The 17,155-nt window shown below is 34.5% G+C and overlaps 1 protein-coding gene across 2 annotated transcripts in view; it reads right to left on the reverse strand.

Annotated features, from left to right (window-relative positions):
* Positions 1-252: 252 nt before the first annotated feature.
* Positions 253-17,155, reverse strand: part of ATRNL1 (attractin like 1) — a 495,684-nt gene continuing 478,781 nt past the window's right edge. Inside the window, exon 28 of one of the 2 annotated variants that reach the window (XM_013174611.3) lies at positions 253-4,499. In XM_013174611.3, coding sequence (XP_013030065.3) covers positions 4,375-4,499 — 125 coding nt within the window. In that variant the 3' untranslated portion in view covers positions 253-4,374. The remainder of the gene's footprint in view (positions 4,500-17,155) is intronic. The other variant, XM_013174609.3, reaches the window with a different exon arrangement.

A 17,155-nucleotide genomic window follows, 5' to 3' on the forward strand; every position in this document is an offset into this window, starting at 1 on the left:
CAAAGAATTCTTTTTACCTAAACATGACTGAGCTTCAACTAGCATGACTGAAGAAATATTGGCAAATTAAAGCCTAGGGTAATAATAGTCCCCTTTTGACTTCACAGTGAATTTCAAGGGGCCACTAGAATTTCAAATAAATACACAAATGCTGATTTTCAACATCAGAAATATCTGTAGCTATGTGGCTACATATGTAATATAGAAATATAAGTATGGATTTTGAAAGTGAAATAACATTAAATACAGAGAACATGAAACAAGATATGTCTCCAATTTATTCAAGCCCAGGTTCTGCAAGGCTGCTTTTGAGAGCTTTGTTGTTCTTAGTGTTTAACAAGCAAGCACAGCTGAAGCCAATATGGGAAGTTGTGGGTACCTGCAAGACAATGGGAATTTTGCTATTGTTGTCAGAGGAACTATATTTATTAGAAGCATGTAAATTATCCCTAAGTAGTTCATACTTTACTTTAGAAACTACCTGACATGAGAATCAGTAAATTACAGCTTTTTATATAACTCTGCACTTTAAACACTGAAAAATTAATTTATTGATTTTTTTTCAGCAATGTCAAGAATTCCAGATAGGACAACATTGCATTAAAAAAGAGAGGGATTGTTAATTACCTTTAACAGACACTTTTCCTTTATTGTCAAGAAACCTTTTGAAAGATTTTTTTTTTAATGGTAATATAATTAGATACATAATGATTTTATAATTAAATTTATACTATGAAAGTTATTATGTATGAAGACTGAATGCCAGTTAAAGCGATCTCAAACTAAAATTCTTACCATCAGAATTCCATCTCTCTGCATTAGATTACTTAGAAAACAATTATTGCTGCAGATTTTACTCATAGCAAATGCAAAATCTCAATGTGAATTTGTCCAAAAGTGTCTAGCTTGGGAAGATGGGAGGGGACTTTATAGAGAGCAGTCAGCTATGAAAATTTTTAAATCAGATTAATCTCAATATTCCCAATTAATGGTATCTTCATGCATTAACATATCTAGAAGTTAGCTTTTTAGATATAACTTTAATAGGGGTACCATACAAATAACCGTTTATTTATTTATTTATTTTCTGTATAGGTACATTAACATTCCATTACATTTCAAAGGAATGTAATGAGAAGCAAGTATTCTAGTGTGTTATTTATATGTGCACAAATTTTATTTAAGTAGTTTCAGGACTTTTTATAAATATACATGTACATAGAAGAAATGAAAGACTTATGAGCCCATGCTACCATGGACAGTCTATTTTGAAGAGTAATTTTGAACAGTCATAGCTGCTGAATTTCCCTCAGCAGAATCAATGGGCTGAGGGGGTTGGGGTTGAATCCTGACAGTCAAAACTTCACTATGGGCTTACTTTCCAGAACAGCATTTAGTCATTTATTTTTTGTCCAACGTAAATCACACTAGGGTTAAAACAGGCCATTCAACATTTTCTGACTCTAAGAAAGAGTTCAAATGTTAATCTTGGAAAGCAGGGTTTAACAAAATTGGCTTTCTCATGAAGCAGTCATAATATGACAGTTGATAAAACATCTCATCTGATGTACAGAGGTCATTCTTAAAAAGCTAGGACTTGCCAACAACTGACAGAAAGTTGCTACCAGACATATCGTACTATTTTTATACCTTTAAAATAGAAAGTGGTAACAGTTACTCTGAAGCTTTGGTTTGAAGTCTGTTGGCAATCTTCTGGTATTTAGGTTTGGCCGTTATATAACTATTTCTCTCTATTTTATTATTGTATGCCTTTACTAATTTGCATGCAATTAGGGACCCTGGGAGAAGAAAGATACATTAAGAAAAAACATTCTCAGAGTGAATGAAAATGCTGAATGATCCCATAACAAACATGCTTTTCTTATACAATAAAATAACATTTTTTACTGTTAACATAATAATAAAATGTCTGATATTTGCCCATCTCCAATGCTGCAATAAAATATTTTAATCCCTTTTAAACTCTTATCTGCTTTTCAAGTAATTGTAAAACTCCAGTTGAGATACAGAAAAGTAATCCTTTGTGAGTACAGTCAGAACTGCTCTACAAGAATACATGGTCTTTCTGTGCACAGGGTTTCCAGTACACTCAAAAAACACACACTGTATATTTCTTATGTGAAATGTTTAGGTTGAGGATAATACAGAGCTTGGAAAATATTCCAGACAAGTGGTTCTTTCCTTTTCTTAAATGTATGTATCCTATAAACCAGTTCCACTGGCTTATATTCATTTGAACAGATCAACTTGAAAACCGACAGAAAGGGTTGTTTACAAAAGACCATTTTTTTCACTCTATCAAGTAGCACTGATTGAAAGTTCCCAATAGGAGCTTTAAGAAGGAGTTTTTGAAATTTTAAGATATAAGAGATTGAAGTCAGAATAGGCAATAAAAGTCACAAGATTGTGATGTCATTATTTTAGGATAATAATCTTATTTTAAGATATGAAAATACTGAAGCAATCATGCCAGCATAAGAAATAATTATATCATAATTCATAAGTGCATAATTTATCAAAACAATAGAGCAGTCATGGTTAGATGCAACCTAATATTTCTGTATAAGATATAACTACACACTGTACAATCGTTCCTTTTTATAGTTATTTTTACACTTAGTCCTCACCCAAATTAATTAAGCTGAGTACTTCAAGGTAGGAATGGCATTACAAAATAAACACAACTCACAACAGGGCTTTATTACTGCTACTGCACCACCGTGGCATGCAAGTAACTATGTAGTCAACTATAAACAGTAAAATGTCATCATTTTCCTGAAATAAAAAGAACATGAAAAATACAGATATAGTAGTAAACATCAATTATCTTTTTATATCTTTCATATTTACCAAAAGTCTATCATTACATGAGGAATTTATACCTCTGTATCAGTCTCCTGTACTAGCATGGTGGCAAATTTGTAGCTGAGAAACTACACTTTCAACAAACTCATACAAAACTACTTTTTTCATATTATACTGCTGTCAACGTGTAATGCATAAATTAGAACATGACACGTCTGCTACCTACCCCTAGCATACTCTTACTTTTTTGTATATTTGTGAATTTTGAGCAAATAAAAAGCCTGAGGGCCATTAAAGCTGTTTGCTAGGTTATATGTGGTGGTGACAAAGCCCCCAAAAGGCTAATGTCCAGTGAAAAGGAAACTCTTTTGTCTGCTTGTTGTTGCTGAGTACTGATTGTGTGAGGATCCATACCGGATGTTGAATTTCAGAACCACCGTTGGAAGCAACTTGAATTTATAAATACATATTTAATTTTTGGTATGCAGGGTAATTGCTTTGAAAGCGAGGCTGAGATGAAATTCTGCAGCTGGGAGATCAACACCATCAGAAAACCATATTGTGCTGTTAAACAAGGGTCAAAGTGCTGACTGGGATTCATTTCTTTTGTTTGAAGGTCAGAATAATTTATAGATACTAGAAACTTTCAGTTTTGAAATGGGAGCAGGTATATTACTGTAGAGTAACAGCAAGTTAGACTTGCAATCTTGGAGACTCTCTTGGAAAAAATGCCAAACTTGATCACAAAAGAAACTTTCTCGTGCTCAATCAATTTTGCTAATGAATTGCCTGGCATGGAAGTCTCACATGAGCTGTTTGTAAAATATCTCAATCAGAATTCTGGAAAGGGTATTAGGAACAGAAAAATGAAAGCCCACCCATCACTCTGTAGCAACACAGATTACATTTCTGAACCTTTTGCAAGTTAAAAAAAAAAAAATCTGAAATATATATGTATATTTTAATATAATTTTCCTTTAAATATTACTTGTGGTATTCTCAGGTTCTACCTATGCTAAATTCAAAAGTTGCCTACCTATTTTGGGCAATGGTAAAAAAACACCGAAATCCAGATGATCCTCTGTAGTTCCTGCTTACTGGAAAGACATCTTAATTCTGATTACAAGGAAAGAACTGTACAATTCTCATTGTTACATTAAGCTATACAAAAATGTCCTTTAGTTTCCTGGAATTCGCTTAATTTTCAATTATACAATTTCCTTCTACATTACAAAACAATGTACAGTTTTTCCTAGTTCTGCTCAAGGATTTTCCCTGCTCTGATATGTTCAGGATTAAGAATGCTAGGTATTTATTTAATCTTTTGTTGATATCAGAATCCACTCTTTTCATTAAAGCTCATCAAATATACCTACCATAAGTTTGTTCTGCTTTGGGGTATAGTAGGCTGTGTGACTAACAGAGCACAGTACCTCATATGTTCATTCATAGATTTGCCTCCATAAAAACTGAGGCTGTAGTATAGCTTTCAATGGAAGCCATTTAAAAAGAAAACATTACAGAATATACAATTGAAGTTTTTGAATCTCAGACACAAGTTCCTTGACGTGTTGAAAGATGATGTTTTCGATTTCTGACTCCTGAACTCTTATCTTTACAGTCCGCAGGCTTCTGTTGTGAAATGTCTATCAGTGCACTTGCAATTGCAAGACCTGTAAGATAAATAAAGGGAAAATAGAATTTAATGCCCAGCTTTCCTGAGAAGACTTCCATAACAGTATGGTGGTACCTTTCATGCAGTTTTTATACTTTCACAGAAGAGATCAGCTTTAATTTAGAGGTAGATAACCAAGTTCTCTCTTTCTGAAATGCTACCTGCTAACAATGAAGAAAGAGAAAGAAAAAAGTGCAGTTAGGAGACCAGACTGGGAATCAGGAGAGTCATGTTCTGTGTAAGTCTCCTATGGATTTGTTGCGTGATCTTAGCTTCACCTCTCTCTTTATCACCATTTTCTTGGTTCTGTGGACCAGAAGCACTCTGACATGGATTTTCTCTTATTAAATGTTTATGCACTGCATTTAGAAATGGATGAAGCTAGCAAATCAGAAAGTAAGAGCAAAATGTAGACCACAGTTAGGACAAAACTGTACCCTTGAATATTACCCTTTTCAATATATGTGCCTTCCTGTCCCGATAGGTTATTATTTACCATGAATAAAAAGATATGAAAATATATTTCCAGAATGCATGGGCTTGTGAACAGACAGTGAAATATGATGATGTTGACCTGTATTAATTCTAAATGTGGTCAACTCACACAAACTCTTCCAAACTGTGGTTAAATTGTCGATATTTCACAACCTGTTATAAACTTAACACAACATTACAAAGGGCATAGACAGACATGCCTAGGAAATGAGTAGTTTAAGAATTTACTATTCCATTTTATTGTTACTGAAATGTTTAATCAATGGTAGTTCTATTTTATTTTTTATTTTTTTAATTCACACAGGTGATATTTCAATGAAATGGATTAGGACTATTCACATCATTCATGTGTTATACTCCACCACGGCCACAATAAAACGGTAATAGTTATATTTGCAAAAGTACATTTAAATATACACATAATATAGGCCAATATTGTGCTGGTTCTCCATACTCCCCTGTATATCATAGTCTCTCAAGTATCCTGAAGAATTAATGCTACTGCAAATGGTAACACTACGTTCTTTACTTCACAAAAATGTTGCAACAATTAACTAATGTGCATACAGCTTTTTGAAAATTCATAGCACTATAGTGTAAAATGCTAAGTACAATTATCATTGCTGCATTTCAGGATATGTAAGAGCCAAGATTAATTAAGTCTTTTTTCTCACATATGCATACATTTCTTGGCATGAGCCAGTGATGCTTTAAATTGGACTTTGATAGATGAAATTTTTGAAATCTTCAAGGCACCTTTAAAATATCAGCTGTATCTGGTAATAGAAAATTCAAAGATAAAATCAAAACAATGCTTGCTTACACATGATCCTGGTTTTAACAACTAGGCTTAGAGAGTATGCTAAATGGAATGAATATTATTAGGAAAACAGACTTTCCATTTTTTTATAAGATAATTTAAAATATGCTTGGATGCATGATGCTAGCCTCACTCTACATAACAATTAACAAAAAGGAAGAACTATTTTCTTCAAATCTAATGCTGCATACTGGGATACGCTGGCATGCTGTTAGAGTTCCATTAAAATCAGGTCACTCTAGAAGATCATTTTTCAAAACGTCACACAAATCATCTGATGAAATTCATTTATTATGTTCTCTAAGCCCTGCATAGTTCCTTGTTATCAAAGCAATACAATTAACTGGGAGAACAATTCATTATTTCAGACTGGCGGTCTAAAGGAATTTCATTTACCAAGTCAAGCTGATGCACAGACACTGCAAGCAAGCAGAATTTGCATCAAAATATAACAGAAAAATTAATAAAAATGCTGTGGTTTAAATATTCATTAAAAGAAAAACAACACACTTTCCCTTTATTTTACAGGTTTTGTATCTAAACAACAAATGTGAATACTTTTATAGTCATTAAGTTGGAATTGTAAAACCTGTTATATGTGTTGCCCCTGTTCATAAATTATTCCATTTACCTTCCTTCCCTGACCACTGCTATATAAACATCCTACCTACCAAACTGGTATTTTCTGAACCAGTATATGGTTTCTGCTTGCTTCGGACTCTTAAGTAAGGTGGCAGAAAGGAACAGTGGAATAAGTAAACATGACACAAGCAGAATCAGTGGGTCACCTCAAATAGTCTAATTTCTCAAAATTCAATCCTACCTACAGAACCAGTCCTATTTTTGAGTTTAGTTTGTTTTTCTACTAAATGTTATAGAAATAACCTGACCTAGTTCTGCGAAGCTAAAACAATCTGTAGCTTGTTTTATGTATATATATGGAAAGATCATTAGGAAGTGAGCCCAGTCAAATACATAAGTGGAAAGTTTATTTTTGTAAGACATAATTGCATCCACAATGAGAAAAATACCAGAGAAAGCAATACGAACTTGGTTGTCTTTAGCAGAACTATTGTCTTTCCTAATGGAAGTTAAATGGTAATAGTTCATTCTCAGGAAGTAAGTGTCTAATCATAAAATTACTGGTGTGTGAATTTTTTATATTTTTTATACAATTATGCAAAACAATTAATAAGTACAGGAATAAAATACAGCACATCAAATGAGATTGCCTTCAAAAGCATGTTCCCGATTTATATACAAACAGCACTTTAATTCTGCATTTGAACAAAAGCGTCGGAAAAAGTCATTCATTTTGTGATGCTCTCCTCCCAGTCTCTGTAAAAACAGGCAGTACTATATATTTTAATTTTCCAGCAAAACAGCTTCATTAGGCGTGAAAGGTTAATTGCAGGTTTAAGTGCAGTTCAGGGAACAGTGCACGGGTCTGTAGTGAATAGCACAGTCTGCTACAGGAAGGCTGAGTGCTATAAACTGTTTGCCCCGCTGAAATGTTTTACTACCTCATTTACTAACTGTCTTCTTTTACTGCTTGTATTTGTAGTTCTTCTAAACCTTTAATAGCTACAGTTTTATTTCACTGTAATCAGATTTAAATGGAAATACCCATGCTGGGATGTTTAAACGCTTTTCCTCTGATTGTATACAGCTACATTGGTACTGATGTAAGGCTACGCTATCTCTCAAAGCAGAAAAAACCCTAACATTGAAAAAGTTAGTCTTACATGCTGGCTTGCATATTTAAAACCTTTTTCTCCTCCTCTATTGTTCATTTTAATGAGAAGTACATTGAGTTCTTCCTGTTACTTTGTTAAAAGTAAGGGAACAAAGAATGACCCCAGATTCATAGTTTGGCAGGTAATTGGAAATGTTTTTTTTTTTTTTTTCCAATTTAAATATGTATTATTTGGAGATAACAATTGGATAGATGTCTTCACTTGATTAAATTCTACACATTTTCATTGCCACACACAATCAGAAAATTCAGAATGCTGAAGGCAGTAAAATAACTACAGCTCATGTAGATCAATTAGAATTGTTTGATATTTTAACCAATATTATTGTCATTGCTTAAGGTGACCTTAAGCAATGAAAATAAAATGACAGCTACCATACAGAGAGACTTAAAGCATAAAAAAAAACCCAAAACTGGGTAAACTGTATACCATTACTTTAATAGCTTTATTCTTCAGCACACAGCACTATTTGCATCATGTCTTTTTGTTGATTCTTTGAAGATCTGTTCCAGTACATGCTCAACTAATAGTGGACTTAATATTTTTATTCCAAAGATATGTTATTTGAACACTTTTCATATTATAAGGTGCAATGTCTATGAATATCCATACAAATGGATCTAAACAGTTTGAAGACATATTGAGAAAGTCATGAGAATTACAGTCTCTAGTGTCTGAGGAAGATGACCATCACATACAGTGAAGACAAGTTCATGATTATATCAATAAAATTAGAATTTTTATGAGGTCTGTAATTTATCATTATTTCAAGTCTATAAAGACCTTTTTTATACATACACAACACATATATTGTATGTTTATAAATGACACATTTATATACAAAAATACTTCATTAAAAATGCAGTCTTTTATTATCTACTTCTTAATTTGATCACCATAACATTTGTGGATGCAATCCAGGACAGCATGCATTTATTCTTTATAGGAAACATATACAGTAGCTATATTGGTTATAATGGCAGAGGAATAGAACTTTCAAAAAGATCATTACTGGGCAAGTGTTTCTGAATATCCACTGAAACAATTCTCTCACATTCTATACAACATTGCACTAGGTGTATTCTTATTCAGTTTAGTTGTTTGATAAAATTTTCAGGATTGTCTGGTACTTCCTATACTTTTCCTGTTTTCTCATTAACCAAACTTTTTTCAAACGGACCAACTTGTGATTAGTTTTCATGACTAAAAAGAACAGACTGTTCTTTGTGCTACATACTCATATGCCTGTGCTGTAGAGCAAGTCACGTGGGGAGATAGAAGGCACATCAGGTGGAACCAAGAGAAGAATTCTGGATTCAAAGGAGTGATCCACAAAACCTTCTCCTAACCACATACAGATCTGATACTCAAATAACTACTTTCTATAAGAAAAATTGAACCATCTGAAATTCAACATTGTGCATGGCCGGAGGTACCATGGAGCTGTATCTCAAGATAGAGCTAAGTTCATTTTAATATCATAAAATGGTCCAATCCTGCATGTATATCTGAGGGTCCTGATCTAGCAGGTGTGCCTAGACAATATCCAGAAATCACAGGCTACAGGCTTAGTCATGGAGAACAGCCATCTTAAGCAACTGCGAAGAAGAGTAAGTATCTGCGTAACCTTTCATGTTGAATTTATTTATTTATTTATTTATTTATTTTTAAAGGACAAGCTGACAGCACTGACAGCACCTCAAAATCACAATCTTGTTATGGGCCTCTCTTCCTGTTTGGTGCATGGATATGTATTTTAAGTTGACACTACTCTTACTATGAGAAAGATATATTTAAAAAAACTAAACTAACGAGGAAATTACTTTGGGCAAGTAACCTCATCATTTCTTTTTCAGTGACAGTTTTTGCTAGATGGGAATACAGCCAGGAGACCAGGAGGTATGGTTTTCTTTTCTTATGCATATAACTTAATTAAATAAGTAAAATATGAGACAGAGCTTAAACCATAACAATCATAAACTAAATAATGATAGTGTGGAATTAAATAGCCACACACTAGAAGAGAGGAGATGTCATGCTCTTTTGCATTATACCCTTGGTATTTAGCAATAACAGCTATCTGTGAGGGGCTAGGAAACTCGTATTCCCAGAATAGACTTATAAATTGCTTGCTGTCAGTTTGTGGGAAATGCAGACTATACAATAAAGGATCTTTTATGAAATGTTCAGCCTTTCCCAATTTTTCTCATTTTGAAAAGGAAATGGCCCTACATATTTGTGTGAAATATTTGTGTTCTGAGGGGCTGCTAGTGATTTTTTGTGTACGGTCAGGCAGTTTTCCCTTCCCTTTCAGTGTGAGATATTTCTAGTTTAGTTTGTAATGCAGGTCTGTGCAATGTCTGGTGCCTTTAAACTATCCAGCCAGCGGCTGAGACAGCATGCGCTGTTTGGTCTCTGGCTACAGGCAGATGGGGATTGGCAATGTGACTAAGGTGCGTGCTACCTTCCCAAGGACAGCCGGAAGGTCAGAGTACATGTATGCTAGGCTAATCTGCACCAATTTTCATGGCTATCCAAGCTCTTTGGGGTAGGTCTTGTCTGTTCAGCAGGACAAGCAAATACGGTAGTGACAAAGCGAATGTAGTGAGATGTTGGAGGCACCATGGAGGTAGGTTGGGACTGGTGCAATCTCATGTTGGTTAGCTTAAAGCTGTTTTTTCTCTCCTGCTTTTCTGAACTCAAGGAGCTTAATATTATAATTAATATAATAAAATTTAATATATTAATTAAATTAATTAATTTAATGCAATAACACGAGATTATTGAAATTTGCTGGACTGCATCATCAGAACTGTGCGCCTGTCTCAGGGAAAGCAGTGCAGAAGGAAGCAGAAATATGCTAAAAAAGTGGGAAAGAAAGATCGGGATCACGGCTGAACCGAGCTGGGAGGTGAACTCTCATTTGGAACTGCCTAAGAGATAGTAAGTCATGAAGGGTCTTGAAGATGAATAATGATATTTGAAGCAATAGGAAAAGGAAGTCCATGGAGCTACTAAAAATTATTTTTGTGATAAACCAACTAGTCAAGAAAATGATCTGAAATAAATGTGGTTAAGATAGCATTTGCTGAATGTGGCAGTAATTCAGAAGTAAGGTGCAGAGATCCCGAACAAGGGCTTTTGTTTTGCAGATGCAGAGGGAAGATAGTGTTTTAGAGAGGCTGCAGCAGCAGCAGAATTCAGCAAGGCTATCATACAGCCTGGTTGTGGGGAAGCAAAGGAACTGTAGTTGGCAAGAACACTTGGGCAAGACCAGAGGGACAGCAAGGGTAATGGTGCCATTAACAGACTCAAGGGAAAATAGTGGAATAAGAACTGAATAAAAAAAATAAATAAATCTTGTGGCAATGAAAAAAAAATTACATAAAATAGGTTTGTAAATGAAGCTTAGGGTAACATAACCTGTTGTTGATGCGTAATGCAAATTCAGTTGTATAGAACAGGGACTTTCACTGAAGTCAAATACATGCATTTTTTACAAAGGAAACAGGAAATGGAACACCAATACTTTTTTTTTCTTTTTTTTTTTTGACATTTCTGATACATTACTTTGCCACAAACTATCCTTAAATTTGAAAAGGAAAGCCCACCTTAAGCTGTGACAGTTAAAGCTTGTCACAGATTTATCAGTGATATTCAGAATACGACTGACTCCAAAGACTGGGGGAAAAAAAAAATGTAGTTGACTGCTGAGTCTGAAAATAAAATGTTTGTCTCAAAACCTCTTATTGACTCACTGTAGATATTAAAATATGCTTGGGGAATGGTTAAATTTAGACCAGTTGAGTAATAGCTCCTAAAGCTGAAATACTTATCAGTACTAAATTTCAATTAATAAAGCAGGCATCAAATATAGTCAGTAAGTATATTCTTCCCACAGAATAGCAGAGCTAAGCGAATTAAAGTTGCTTAACGTTTTTCTCTAAGGTGTTTTACCTTGGCACTAGTTACAGACAAATAATCTGTTGCTAGACCATTATTTTAATCCCTTTATAATTTTTGGACCTTTGACCACAAATGACGATTACAGAAATCTGTGAATGCTCTTAACTATTCCATTGCTTTTCTCAACACAGCTCATTTTATACAAAATGATGGAAAATTTTCTTTGTAAATAATCTTTTTACATTAAGAAATAAGGAACAATTGATGCATAAATAATTTTGCATGTAATCAGTCTTTTTCTGCTTTGCATTTCTAGAATATAAGTTGGAATCTCAAACAGGCATGTCAGTAGCAAAACATGATTAAATTTTAGGGGTAAAAAACAAATTTTATAGGATATGTAATATTTTCAGAAAGCTATCAATTAAATACATGAATGGAAAATCACCTGTTACAGAAATTGTTATTTTAAGTTACTAGGAAAATAAGGGGGGTTGTTTTTTAACTGATGACTATTAAAAACAGCTAAAAAGAATAATCTGCTTAGAACATGTGCAAACTTCCTGCCAATTAACTCCTTAATACACTGCCACTGCATGTTACACATCATGCATTAAAATGCACGTAATTACACCATTTTCCATAACAGACAGTAATATTTGAAACATTCAGTTTTTTTTTTTCACAAAAAACTATTAAATTTTCAGTTTGATAACATCTTTCCATTGAATCGTTTATCCATATGTTATGAAAAACATCTCTATTCTTGTGATGTTGTGCACCAGTTTAATTTGTTTTCAAGAAAATCACTATAAACTAATTTGCTACTCTGCAAGAATTTGGTGAGATGCATTAATCATGCCAGAATCTAATTTGGTCTTGTAAACCCATTGCTGTAGAAGAGAAAAAGATATACTTAAAGTACCAAAGAAGCAATATTTTCACTCACTTTTAGCTATACTTGGGTAAATACAAATGAAATTCTAATTGGTTTTGTTTAGAAGTTAGTATCACAGGTGGGGTTAGTTTATGAACCTCACTATAGCAATAAGACACATTCGGATTGCAAAAGCCTCCTCCAGACCAGTACACCCAAGTTTACTCATGCAGCATTATTTTACTTTGTCTCTACCTTCAGTCATCTCCTTTGAGTGGGATCCTGCATGGCAATCAGAGAAAGGTAAAGGTATGAAAACTAAAAATTTGTGAGCTTCAGTTACATTTTTAAAGCTTTTTAAACCGAATCCATTCATGCAAGTTGGACAGTTTAACCACTGTGATGAAAGCTAAAGCCTTACTAAACATCCTGAATAGGATGAACACCTGTGAGACAAAGATTTACCATTTGTATCACAGGGTGCACTAGACAATACAGTGCTGAACTATCATTTCATGCAATTAAGTAATCAGAAAACCTGCATATATGTGAGTATCTGAGAAAAAGAGAGAAGTTTTAGGCATGACTGAACAATCAGGGAATAGTTAAATGGAGACAAGGCAGAGAGATTCAGTGGGGTTTGCTTCCCTCCAGAGACGCCTTACTTGCAGAAGGTGATTTAAAGCAGATCTCTTCATGTCTGTAGAGGAAATCTGGGGTGATTAACCTTGCCAGGTGTAATTCAGTTTTTGTGAATACCTCCCTAATGTTCGATCTGGGTGATAACAAATATTTTTAGATTTGCAGCTTTACTACTCTTACACTCTATTTCTCTCACTGCCATTCCTCAGCTATGCAGTTTATTGCTCCGATATCAGACCTCTCCTCTCCTCAAGACAAAACACACAACCGTAAAGACAATAGGTTCAAGGGCCCAACAGGGGCCAATTCTACTCCCACCGGAGATAACGCAATACTATTTACATTATCATTTACTTTTAAGGAAGAAGATCAGAGCTGTAAACCTCAAAGATGCTGTGTGTTGCTGTTTCTCATTCTGGCACCTTTATTTTGCAGATGCTGTTTTATTTTCCACTGTCAAAAAAATTATTTAAACCAGAAAGTGATGAATACATTCATACAAACAAATGATTACAGTTCACCAGAAATTCAAAAGGACTCTCAAAAGATTAATCAGAAGTAGGTATGCTATCTGCAGTGCTTTTCCCATAATGAATTCTCACTTATAAGTTTTGCTTTCCAAGGCTGACAAAGTACTGGACTTGTTTTCCATTGCCAACATCCTGCTGCAATATATCATTGCTCTAACCACTGTTTGGCTTGTAATTTGGTTTTGGCCAAATAACAATGCCAGTTTTTCAGTATTCTGCTGATTTCCACAACTAGACATTCAGTACATCCCCAGCTCCATAGCCAGCAGTCACTGTGACAAAACAAACGATCTTGGGAGCGTAACATAGAATTAAGTCAACAGGACTGAAAGTGTGCCCAGAATTTTGAAACATATTTTGAAATATTACTAACATGACAACATCCCCAGCATCTCTAACACAAGGTTGCTTGTAAGTTTGGTACCTATTAATGCCCAAGAATAAAGAAGCTTCAGAAGTAAGCAGAAAATCTTGGTAAAATCTGAAAAAAAGCTCGGCCAATAAAATGCAAATAAATAAATAAATAAATCATAGAAATGGCCCTATCAGATTCCTGCACAGTGCTGGAAGAGAATAATGAATAATTCTGAAGGGGGCTCTAGTATATGCAGGCAGGCTATATGGCTACTGATTTATTCTTCCTGAATCTTCTACAGTATACTGAATACACTATATTATAACTTTAGCAAGCAAAATGACACACTTAGACCTGGTTACTATCAAAATGTATGGAAAAAAATATTCCATTTCAAACAGTCTGTTTGTAATTTATTAAATACCATTGGCTCTAAACAGTCAATATAGATAAATATCAGTAAAATGATAGTAGCAGAGCACAGTTTCTGTTTGCATGACACATGCAGATAGAGTAAATGCCTGAAACTGTGAGATACTAATACTATGATTGTGCATCACTGAAAATACATTATGTTCCCTAGGCATCCTTCCTAGCTGGGAGAGGAAAAAAAAAACAAAACCAAAAACAAAAAACAGAAAACTGGCAGGAAATAGTGACAGTTACCTAGCTCTATGTGTACTCACACTCCAACAGCTGACAAGTAGCACTCATTTTCTAATTTACCAATCCTATTTTAAAATTTGAAATACATATACCATATTATGGTACAAATATTACAAAATGATAAGTTTTGTCATTTGAAAAATTCCTGCACACCACCATTTTATCCAACAAACAAGGTAAAGTCTCTCACTCCTTTTTTATTGAACAAGACTTTTGCAAATAGATGGATTTGAAAATAAAAGCTAGAAATCGGGTGAAAGATAACAATCCAGAAGTTCTCATAAAGCCAATTTCCTAGCAAAGTCAGCTCCCAGAAGATGTCAGTATAAATAAAACAGGTACTGAAGAGTTTCTACAGCTGCCCTTCCTCATCACTAACCATGGGACTAAGAAGTGGCAGAAATGAAACCAGAGAGAAGATGATGCAGCAAGGGCGACTTTCTGGTTAGGCCTTTCCAATGCCAGAATCATTCTTTGTGACAACAGGCAAGATTTAGAGCAATTCTGTGCATTGTTCTTCATGTTATTTTCATCTAAAAGTGAAGCACTGTATAAAGTGCCATGCTAGCTTTATATTTCCAGGATGTGATTAAGAGATATTTTTCATTTGTGTATTTTCAAAAAGTTTTTAGTCTGTGATGAAGGAGAAATAAACCTTCAGCAGGACATTAGAATTCCCTCACTTCATTTTATCTAAATCTCCCATCTGTTTTTTAAAAGCAGAAATTATGTTGTCTTCTACTTTCTATTGAACTGCAGACCTTTTCCCCCTCTATTTTTTCCCATATGCTTTTTGATCACATGTGGAAAACTTGGCTTCATCTCTCATTTCCTGATCTTCTATATTTCAATTATACTTTAATGGCTGTATATACGGTGATGATGACACAAGAGTGTGTTGTGAATGAAATCTGTTTTGTACTATCCCAGCTTCTGAGAAGTGCTACAATTTGAGTTGCTTTCTTCTGTAGCCTCTAAAGTGCCTTCTATAATATAATAATGCAATAAACCCTGAATCTGCTCTTCCCTTTGCAATGCAATCCAGCATTCTGTTTCCCATAATACTGCTACATTACGATTTGCAACTATAAATAATTATCCTAAGTTATAAAGATAAAATATAAAACTTTAAAGCAATGCCATTAGACACCATACACTTGAGACTCTGAAGCAACTATAAGCAAACAATAATTTTCATAAAGAATAGAAAAGACGGTGATAATGAAAAGCTTGTTTCCTGCTTAGGGCTAGTTCCAAAAGCTTGCCACAAGCTTAGGTGCAAAGAATTGAAATGGTAGGTAGCACACCACACCTTGTTTCTATCTTTAAAGGTAAGGGGAAAAAGGGTTGTGAGAATAGGATTTGGCAATGTGTGAGATTTTATAATGCTAATTATCCTTCAAACAGGTCAGAGATGAGAGGGACTTCTTGAAATTTCTACAAGGTTGGTGTTCAGATGCATGAGCATTTGAGTTGGATTTGTCTGTTCTGTCTTGTCTGGACAAGCATTCAATATAAGAACAATGGAATATATAGGATTCCTGGCTTTTCTCTACACTATTTTTCATTGCCTTCCCTCCAAACAGCTCTTCATCTCTTCATTTTCTATTCCTTTGCTTCTTGTTTCATTAGTTGTGAGTCACCCCACTATTTAACTGCCTTTACAAAGTACTTATTTTTCTCTACCTAGACTTTGAATAATCAGGAATTCTCTTTGTGAATCTGATAGTTACTCAGATTTTTCTAATTCCCTTCCACATACTTTCATCTCTCTGGATTGTAATAGCACAAGGAGGTAGTGGTATGGCAGGTTTTAAAAGCTGCTTGCATCTCAACAATCATTTATATTATTTGTCCTTCTGACTTCTCATTTTAGTGAGAAATTCTTTTCCAAGAGAAATCTACTATTTACAAAGAGAGATAAAAATAACTGTTCATATTTGAACTATGATCTAAATATTTCTTTAGGAGTGATGGAGAAGATTGTGAATAATCTAAATACAGCCAGCCTTATTTCATTATTTCAGCCCTATAGATGCTTTAAAAACAATATTTTCTTTCAAGAATTTAAAAACTGTGTGCTAACTGGTGCACATTTTTCTGCAACTTTTCATCTTTGATGTGTTCAACTGCTTTCTCTGTTCATGCTGCAAAAGGGATGGAAATATTTAAATAAATATATATATATATGTATTTTTCCCCACCGGAATGGCTTCAATTATACAGCTATCATTTGTGCCAGTGAGAGACATCCATGAAGCTGCTGAAGGTCTGCAGGTGCTGAGGAAGTGTGGTTTCAGACCTCACCATATACAACAAGATAGATTTCAAGGGGAGGCTAGGAGGCTCTTACAGGAAGACAGACTTTGGGTTGAGGCACATTGCTGCTATGCTCAGCTGAAGGTGCATACGCTCAGGAATTTAGACAACTGGGCACTCCATCTGGGATGAAGTCAGGATGCAGTCTTTGCATTTTCACCTGGCATACCAGCAGTTGCATCTGGTCCAGACATGAATTCTTTGGTGCAATAAATGTGTAACCATATATGAACCTATATAGAGACCTAAGGCTTGGTAGGAGAAATGTGGCCCCCAAAATTGAAGCC

Source organism: Anser cygnoides, chromosome 7 (genome assembly GCF_040182565.1).
Source record: "Anser cygnoides isolate HZ-2024a breed goose chromosome 7, Taihu_goose_T2T_genome, whole genome shotgun sequence".
Classification (NCBI taxonomy): domain Eukaryota; kingdom Metazoa; phylum Chordata; class Aves; order Anseriformes; family Anatidae; genus Anser; species Anser cygnoides.